At 43.3% G+C, this 9,973-nt stretch overlaps 1 protein-coding gene across 4 annotated transcripts; it reads right to left on the bottom strand.

Moving 5' to 3' along the window:
• Nucleotides 1-40: 40 nt before the first annotated feature.
• On the bottom strand, nt 41-9,357 carry LOC108043193 (neuropeptide-like 1). Of its 4 annotated transcripts, none has more exons than XM_017121773.1 (5): nt 9,059-9,357; nt 3,827-3,946; nt 3,001-3,685; nt 2,542-2,825; nt 41-1,397 (listed from the first exon to the last, which is right to left on the bottom strand). In XM_017121773.1, exons 1-5 carry the CDS (start codon nt 9,128-9,130, stop codon nt 1,071-1,073), a joined length of 1,488 nt encoding a protein of 495 aa, XP_016977262.1. In that variant the 5' UTR covers nt 9,131-9,357; the 3' UTR covers nt 41-1,070. The 4 variants fall into 4 exon arrangements, with proteins under 4 accessions (XP_016977262.1, XP_016977261.1, XP_016977259.1 ...); XM_017121770.1 differs by having other exon boundaries at nt 1,289-1,397; nt 2,536-2,825; XM_017121769.2 differs by having other exon boundaries at nt 1,322-1,397; nt 2,523-2,825.
• Between the last annotated feature and the right edge of the window lie 616 nt (nt 9,358-9,973).

Here is a 9,973-nt window from a genome sequence, read left to right as displayed (position 1 = left end):
GAACCCACAAATGCACGCTAAAATAAAGCAACAGTCTGTATTGTATTACAGGAACAAACCATTAATATTTGTATATATTTGCATTAATTTATATATGATATACATAATGTGTATACAGATACATAACGTTGATAATTAGTGGATACTTCCGCTGCGAGATCTCAGCTTTGTTCCTGTTTTTAGAGCTTAACCCCATGCATGCGGGCTTAGATAGGTTTAATATATAATATATTCGAAGTAAATACTTGGTAATAAATTATTATTATCATTTGCAATACTTTGATTTGAAAATTCATAATCGTTTAAGTTAATTATTGACAACATCAGACTTATTATTACATACAGTTATTTGGATATCCTTTTGTTTTCGTATTTCCAAGTTTTTATTTAAATACTTTCAAGAATTGAAAATCAATCGAAATGACTTTTAATGAAATACTTGATACCTTTGTAATGTTTTATTGTCAACATTTTTTATTGTCTGAAATACATATATGTATAATATATTTATGTATATATAAATCGATATTTTCCTTATTTCTCACCAAGTTTTATTGTCTTTGACGCAGTTTGTTAATACTCTCATATATCAATGATCATTGGTGGCAATTATTAGTTTTGGACTAGGGGAAATATTTATTGTCATATACCCATAAAAGATGTTAGGAAAAAGGAATATAAACTTGCAAGGTACAAGATTGGCACTAGTTAAATATTTCCTTCAAGTTTTAAATATGTAAATGATAAAGACGATATGATTTGCTTTGATATTTATCGTTTTTTTTTCGCTTTGCACTGATATCAGTTACTTCAGTATAGTAAATATAATTTATACATTGAGAGTTGTGGCATTACAGATCCTACAAATTGGAGCACTTCCAGTACAGCTCTCGATTGCACTTGCTAGCCTCGGTAGTTGCGAGTGATACAGGTCTTTAGTGTGACTTGACCAACAAATTTGGGGGATGGGGATCTACATTTAGTATATTTACTGCATAGTTTTACATTCCGACTGCGGTACTAAGGTAGTCGGTATCTCATAATTTGCATAGAGAGTATATTGTCGATATTTAGTATTCGTAATTGTCCAAGTTGCGTCGAAACTCCCGTCGATGCAGTGCTGTGATACGCGGCGGAGTGCCCCAGGAGTGGAAGGGCGGATAGACTGGAGCCCCAGAGCGCAGGAGCGGACGCGGTGGACGTCCCGATGGCAGCGAGTTACTGGAAAGGCTGGGCATGCGCGCTGGAGAGGCCTCGGGATCCACGTAGTGCTTGGACAGACGACCGCGTATGCCAGCACCGCTCCAATTGATCTTCGGTTGATTGGGTAAGAAACACCTCTTACAAACGGCTGCGGTGTGTTGACGCAGTCGCTCGTGTTGGGGGAAGTACCCTACCTGTATGGGACGAGGAAACCGCTTGGATTATTATATTTTCTTCGGCAGTCTTTCTACAAGAGGTCTACAGGAATACAGAATAGAAAACACTTTCGCAGTCAATACACTAAGTCCAGGATGGAGTCGATTTAGTAAAGACCCGCCGCAGCTAAGCTACAGAAAAAACTGTAAGTATGGAACTTAAAGCAGAAAAAGAATATGTCAAATAAAGAACACAGAAAGACCAGATCATGCCAATGAGCTTAAACATGCCAATGCAAACTGATTATTGTAACACCACTAAATCCACAGGTGCATCAAAAGAATTTAACAAATTATTATAAATGAATTTATTTACAAATGTGTGCTAGTAGCAATATTCCAGGACAAGTCTTGCGAAAACTTTTAGCCTCAGCAGGTTTAATACCAATACCTCTTAAACTGTAATATATTTTCTGTGCTCAAATTTATGTGGCCTACCTTCAGGCATAAAATAAATAAATATACATATTTTAAACTTCGCCACGTGCTGCATACTTTTTAGATTCAAACGTTTATACCCCAATATCGTAAATCCAAAGTACTGTTTCCAAATTATTTCTAGTCCATGTCTATTTATTTATTATCGTTTAACACCATGACAGGGTCAAGAACTCTTAAAGCTCTGCTTTATTATCCAGCCGGAGGCAGACAAAGTGCCGGAAATTAGTCGATTGTCCCCAACGAAGGAAATCCCTAAGCAATCGTATTTGGATTCTGCAAAGTACACGGAAATCAAATTTCCGAGTACCATTTAAATGGAAAAATTACATTGAGTATGCCGACGGAAATGTGCGAAAAATACGCTTTATTGTTGTTGGGGCTTTCATCGGACTGGATAATAAAGTAGGAAGTGGCACAAGAAAGTATATTGGGAAAAATCACTAAAACGCAACCCCGAGAGCAATTTATGATCAATGACGGCTAACATGCTACTTCTAAAACGTGTCAACCAAACACTTGACAGGCCACAGACACAACAAAGACCAGAGATGAAAGGTCTCCAGAGCCAATTACTAGAACTCAAACCAAAAGAAATCATGATTTCCACAACAAAGAAGGAACGAAGGAAATGAACAAAGTAAAAGTAAGCAGCACACATCGAACCATCGCCATTTACTCATACAAATTGCCTGGCGTCACGTCCCGAGCGACTGAAACGCCCCCCGGCCCCGCCGAAGCCACCACCCCCTCCAGGGCTGCGCAGGTAGCGGTAGCTGGGCAGGAATCCGGATCGGTAAACGGCGCCTATGTGCCGCTTCTGCGGCGATGGCAACTGCTCGCTCTCCGCCTCCACCTCCGCATCCGCATCCGCGTCCGGCTGCTCATCCTCATTCTCTGCCTCTGCAACGGCAGCGGCAACGGCATTTCCATGCTCGATGCCGAACAGTTCTGGATCCTTGGAGGTGTCTTTTGTGGGATAATATATATAAACATATGTACAAAACTGTGCCAGAAGAAAGTGCTTCATGGCTGCTAGCTAGGTGCAGTGTGCTGACAAATGTTAGATGTGCTAGGGAAATCGGCTGGCCGGGATTCGTTTAAGTTAAGCTCTCCCGGAAACCGACGGGGCGGGGGCACTCACCTAGAAAACGCTTCTCTGCCCGACGGTAGTCGTTCCAGTCGAGGTCGGCGTAGCCGGCGTAGCTGGGGTACCACCAGTAGCTCTGCATGGGGTCGGCGTAGTCGGGGGCGGCGGCGGGCAGGAGCATCTCCTCGTCCTCGCGCTTCTGCTGGACTCCATGCACCGGGGAGGACTTCAAGGCACCCAGGTTGCGCTTCTCGCCACCGGCGCGTTGGTTGTGGCTCTGCTGCGAGTTGTAGCGGGCGACGGCGGCCACATTTCGCTTCGGCTGCTCCCGGTGGGTGGAGGGAGCACTCTGCAGACGGGCCATGGTGGCGAGGTTGCGCTTGCCGTTGGGGATGGGGAGCTGGAAGTCGCGGGCCAGAGTGCCCACGTTGCGCTTGCCATAGGTCATCAGTCCGCCGGCTCGGGCCAGGGAGCCGATGTATCGCTTCTGCTCACTCGGCTCGCCGGAGTCTGCGTCGGCATAATCCTCGCCCGGCTCCGCCGTGGGCAGCTGTCCGTTCTTGGCCAGGGTGGCCAGACTCCTCTTCGGGGCGTTCAGTAGGCCTTGGGCAGCCAGGGCGGCCACCGAGCGCTTGTCCTCCTCCATGTAGTCTGAATACTCACCAAGCGGCTGCTCCTCGCCCACGGCCAGCTGACGTTCACGGAGCAGGTTCTTCAATTGATTGCGCAAGGCGGAGGCCTGAGAATGGGGGAATCGCGGGATGGAACGGCAAAAGCAGAAAGCAATTTAAATTCAAAGCTCTTGCAGATGTTGCCCTCCAAGGGCTCAAATAAATCCTTTCCCGTCAAGGATAAATACGGGCTGCAGCAGGTGACTTACGTGAAGCTGATACTCGGGACTGGGGTTCATCAGTTGATTTATAAGAGACTCCATTTCGCAGGGCGATACGTTGGCAACATCCTCAGAGGCACTCACGACAATGGAGCGTGGTTGAATGGCCTGAAAGCAAAACAGGGCAAATGAGAAGGCCGGAACGGTTACATTTCAATCAGCGTTTTTATCACGGAACGTCGAGTTTGCTCCCACGCCTTTGGATTTCTAAAGGCAACGCACATTGTCTTTCACTTAATTGCCGCAATTATTTACACTAAATTGACTTTGAAATGTGTTGACAGTTGGCGCTTTTTCGCCTGCTCAATGTTTCCTTGCTCTGAAGCGCAAGATACCAGTTTCTCAGTTTCCGGGCCTGTTGAGGTCATAAATTTTCCAAAAGCTTTACATGAACGATGCATGGTCTTTTTGGAAGTACCACTTTAGACTTATTTACTTTATTTTCGCCCACTTGGCGGAGTCCATTAAGGTTCTCGAGGTGTCGTCATCGATGACTGCGCCAGGAGCTTCCCAAAGTGAGTAAAGTCCGAAAACAGTGTGGTCCGATCTAATTCTTTCTGAGAGGCTTAAGGACCTCCCTTCGCCATGTCGCATCGGCTCATCTACCTTTCAAGCTAACGTCAAATAAGTTTTCGAGAAGAAAAATAGCATAGCGTGGGACAAAAACTTGGAATTGGCCCGGTAGTGAGGGCAAGCAACAGTAGTGCCTGAGCCGAGCTCATAATAGATTTCCTTTAACGTACACAACAACAAGTGAAGACCGGTCGAAGCAGTTTGCTTGCCAAATGGTCGCTGAACTGAAAGGATAATTCGCAGTTCCAGGAGTGTCGAAAGTACGAGTATGTGAGCTCCACACGACCATCGACTGTGTGGATGCCTTCCGCTTCAACTGAGGGTCGAGGGTGGGCCCAGAAACAGTGCTTCCGCTTTAATAACTGGTATGCCGGCAGAGTGGGAGGCGGAAGGAAGGACGCACAGGATGTGTTGCAGGACGTGTTGGCTGGCGGCGCCAGTGCCCGTAAATCTCATGCAGAAAATGAAAACCTCCTGAAAGATCCATGCGTGTGTGCTGGGGGCCCAGCTTTATATCTTATTAGCACTTAAAGCAACAACCTAAATGTGTTTGTTAAGTCAACTGCTGTCGTTCGGATTTTCCTTTTTAGTTTACTAGCAAAGAACTAGCAATTTGTAGTTTTCTGGCTAGGAATTCAATGTGCTCGCCTTGGCAGCGAAAATAATTTATGCTAAAAATGTTTCGGTCATAAATCTTGTATATAACATCCATTAATAACAACGATGAAAATGGCAAAAAAAATTGAATTTGTTTTTGAAAAAACTAAGGTCTGCAAATAAACAAGTGAACAAAAGCTTAGCAAATACAATGAAAACAGTGCCATTATGTTTCAAAATTTGTGAAATGTATATCACAACAGTCTAAGTAATATCAATTTACGCCATAGTGGCTTTAAGAATTCCTTGTCCATGGAATACGGCTCTTGTCGCCAACATTCCCCAAACAAGCAAGCGAAAAATGCTAACTGTTGGGGCGGTTGTGCTGCGTGGGCACGGGACTTGCATAGACGAGGATTTCATTCACGGAAGCCTTGTGTGTTGCGTAACAATCTGTGTGGCTGGTCTTCCGATTCGCTTACTTTTGCCACTTTTCAAACTGCTGCGAAGGACGTAAAATATTTAAGGTTTACGAGTAATTAAAATTATGAATCTGCGCGTTTTAATCGCTTTTTATTATTTACCCTCTTAAGGCAGGTGCTCCTTCAGCCGATTATTGGAATTCCTTTGCCATTGTTTGCGTAATTACATTAAATGTTAGCCAGAGCTCTCAGCAGTTTTCAAAGGTTTGTCTGCATCCGACATCAAAACAATCCTTCAAGTGTAATATAGTCGTAATACTCGGGCAGCAGCAATTAAAAGTAGTCCAATTAAAAAGTAAGCTCGAAAAGGGGAAAAAATCAATACGCAAATGAAAGGGAACCTAATTAATCTTTCGGTGCGTCCAGTTAAGTGGACAGCTGCCAGGACATGACCAATAAGTGAGAATGATGCCAATCGAATTGGATTCAGATTGGATGCCTAATTAGGCGTGATATTATGCACCTTCTGCAATCAGCAGTCATGGGGACATTTGCTGTCCTGCGGGCCACAAAGTTTCTTCTTGCCCGGCTTCCCACCCCAACCACATCCACTGATTCACTTTTTCTGTGATCCCTGCTGAGCCGCTTATGTCGCCTCAGTCCAGCCGCAGGCAAATTTTATTATCGCAGACGCTTGGCCCTACGTGGCTCGTTCCCTGGCTTTCCCTCCTCTACTTGGGCAATTTAATGGCGTACTTTGTTGCTTTTTCTTTTACTTAAATAAATACTGTGCGCAATATTAAAACTTAAGTGCTATGCTGACCTTCCCGAGAATTCCGAGTGTCTGAGACCCGGGAAAGAGGAGTCTTTAGTTCCTCAGCAGCATTGCGCTGATGGAATTAATGAAGGAAGGTACAACATTCCAAGTGTAATATCCAAAAATAATCTCAAGGGGCTTTGAGTAGCAAAAGAGGTTTCTGATGCGGAATTTTCCTTTCATCGAGGACAAGAAATTAAGAAATTTGCATTCGTTTGTTAGTCGATATATGTTGGGGATTGCATGCCATGTTCATTTTTGTATTCATTACACTAAAGTTTTATGAACCATTTTCTCCAACTGCGGGAAAGTGTCCATTGCGTTGAAATGCCTCTATTAACAGTAATTGTCCTTGCAATGAAACCCACGTGTAACTCCTTTTTGTACATTGCTTTGTCGGAAAGCTCAAAATGAATGGGAACAAACCCTGCCGACACAAACGTGAAAGTGCTTATATGCGTGAATAACTTTGAATGGCTTCGAAGGCATTCCTAAATACGAGGAGGATAATGACACATTTCTTGATTAATGGATGAGATTATCCATCCGTAAAACTAGACTTCCAATAAATGTCAGTTGTGAACTCTAAAAGGAATAATATAGTTTCAATTTTTCCCTTTTAATGTTATAAGATAGTTATTCCAATTAAATAGATTATTTTATGATTTTGGCACCTTCCCAATCAGCATGAAAAAGTCAATATCTGACTCATTGAAATTTTGGGCTCTTTTGTATTTATGGCGATAAGTTCAACAATATATAAAGGCAAACAATGGAAATGGGATCAAATTGATTGCCAGCCAACCCCCGATGAAATCAATTTGTTGGCTTTTAATAAAAATGTAAACTCACAACTGGCGTATCAATGCAAACAAGGCACGATATTGACATATGAAAGCTCGTTTTTCCCAGTTTTCTGTTTATTTGCACATTTCGTCGGATTTATGTTATTGGCAGCATCTTTTGCATAATAAATTTGCCAGCCTCGAAATGATTGCCCCAGTTCAGGGTGTACAAGTTTGGGAAAGTTAATTGAAAGAAAATAAGACTACAAAGTTTACAAAAGGGGTATGACGAGCTACCTACTTAATCAATACGCTGTATAAATACAAATTTGATAAACTTAGCAGACATTTCCGAAAACAATCCTTTTTTGACCCCAAGTAAAAAGTTTGATAAAATGTTCCTAAAATACCAATCGCTCAGAAAGTCTCATAATTTAAACAAGAGTTTGCGCAAGAAAATTAATGTTTATTCATCTATATCTCTCAGTGCGTATACGCGATGTGCTCGGTGGCGAAATTCTCGGTAAAAATTAATATTTTTGCTCTGTTGGTAGCTATTGATTCTGTGTTTACTAAATAGCCGCCGCGATTGTCAGTGACGAGCTATATCATAAATAGTTCATATCGAGCCTGATACAAGAAAAAAGCAAACCGGCGCTTTTTGTCATTAATATCGGTATCCATTTCAGTTCAATTCTTTACCCCGTCACGGGCTAACATGCTGACTCTTTGTCTTCAATGCTGCGCTGCATTCCGTTTGGATATACAAATGAAATTATGGGAAAGTCTATATTCAAACATGTACAATAGTTGTCATTGACGTTGCAGTTGCCTCTGACGTCGTTGCTGTTTTCACTGACGCTGCAGATCTATCCTCACACGCTTGCAAATGTCAAATGTCTATTCAAGTTTCAAAGCGACATATTCATTAATATCTATAATTAAAAAATTTTATATTGCCATCAATAACTTCGCAAGAGGCAGACAATTAAAAAAAAATTCTATTGTGTTCTTTGGAATATTTTTATTTAATTAGGTTTTCAATTTCTCTAAGTTCTCTTCCAAATGTTTTTTCCTAAAAACCCCAATTGAAGATGTTTTGGACCATGGACACTTTATACTCTCACCACAAGTTTCTTAATTTCTTCATCTCCAGACCGCCTTCAGATTAGAATTTCGAAACTTGAGACATTTCTAGCGTCTTAACTCTCTTGCTAACAATGACAGAAGAAACGCTTAAACTTTTAATTAATGTTTGGTGAAAGTTAGGAAAAGTTTAGTTGGCCAGCGTGAAAAGGCTTTCTGTCTTTTGGCATGCAAGAACAATTTGACACAGTAGTTCTAGTTCGCTTTCCAGCCAGATAGCCAGCATTCATGGGAATACCAAGTTCCGCGAATGTGGAAAAATTTCAGCATATGTCAGCAGGGAACAATAGAAATGTCAGCCATCTCGTGACCAATTTTTCAATGCTCTGACAAGAGAAGTGAAAATGCGAAATGAAAAACTGCACTTTCCACCTGAACGTGTAGTCCTGTTGCAACCGCAGCAGCAACTGTTGCAGCAGTAAAGCAAGCCGCAGAAGAGTAATGCTTGAATGGGGCGTGGTCTGGCCAATGTAAATTACTGCAAAGTGGACGGGGGCCTTGAAAAATGGAAAATAATTAAGTCCTTTGTTGCCACTGAAGCTGAACAGCTGGAGACTACCCGTTTAATGGGAATTGGATACTTCGTGTCTGGTGTTTCAAAAATCACAGCTGGTCAACTTACAAAACTTATAATTAGGCGTTATAAATACGAAAATCTTCTTAGGTTCCACAGGACTATATCGCATTTTCAATTTCCGTTCATCAAGAAGGAGCTGGGACACAAACGAGTTTCAACAAAATTCATGCCCCACCGCACTCGTCCACGCATAAAACCATAAATTTAGGAGAAGGCAGGAGCACGGTCCATGAAACACAAAAGACCGAATGTGCTGATAGCGCCGCAAATTTCAAAATTGAAAATATAATCCCCAGGACTTACGGCATTGAGCAGCATGGAGAGCAACAGCATCAGCCGCCTGCTGCTGTGTGCAGATTTGTGCACCGCCTGCATCGTGGATGGCCTCCTGGGAGCGGTTAAAGTCCCTGTCAATTGAGTTTTCTTTCGCTATTAACGCGGCGAAAGGATTGACCGCACTGGCACTGCCGCACGAATTGATTTGCCTCGCACCCAAAGGTGAGCTTCTGCAGCCCCTTTCGAACCGATTCAAACTGTAACGGAAACACAATCGCGACGCTTGCTGTTCGCCAGCTGCTGTTCCAGAAACGTTCGCCACGAAGTCGTCTGCTCGACTGCTTGCCTGTGACCAGGACCCTCCACTTTTTATACCCGAGCGGTCCCGGATAAGCTCTCTCGTGGGAGCGAAACCGGAGCGCCGAGCTCGGATAACGACCGTCAACTGTTGCTGTTCCTTCGCTGTGCCAGTCGCGGGCGGCATACTTTTAAGGACTCTCTGTTGCGCGAGCAATGTCCTGCTTTGTGGGCCGCTTATGTAGTTAATGACGTCATAGCGGCTGCAGGACTCGGACTGTGTAACTTGTTGGCAAGCCCAGTGTATTCAGGCCAAGCGGCAGCACAGTGGCTGCAAAGTTAAAGCCAAGAAAGATACTCTACATCAAATTATTTTGATGAGACTTGTGGGCATGGGATCACAAATTGAGAGGTCGATTATGTTAATGCCCTCTTAAACTAAAGTAATTGCTTAATTAAATTGTAGTTTCACTTCGGCAACTGCTGCCCACTGTGCACGGTGTTGCTTGCCTCTCTTAGGGACCAATCAAAGAGAGTTCAATTGAGCTTCAGGCCATATGTCGACGCTCTCAGAGGAGCAGTTGGCCATCCCAAAGCTAGGATGCGACAGGCTGGGCGAGAGCACTTGCGCAACGCCAGAAGCAA

The sequence above is a fragment of the Drosophila rhopaloa genome, unplaced genomic scaffold, assembly GCF_018152115.1.
Source record: "Drosophila rhopaloa isolate 14029-0021.01 unplaced genomic scaffold, ASM1815211v1 contig_115, whole genome shotgun sequence".
In the NCBI taxonomy this organism is placed as follows: Eukaryota; Metazoa; Arthropoda; class Insecta; order Diptera; family Drosophilidae; genus Drosophila; species Drosophila rhopaloa.
Note: the sequence above shows the minus strand (reverse complement) of the source record. Positions and strands in the feature narration are given on the sequence as shown.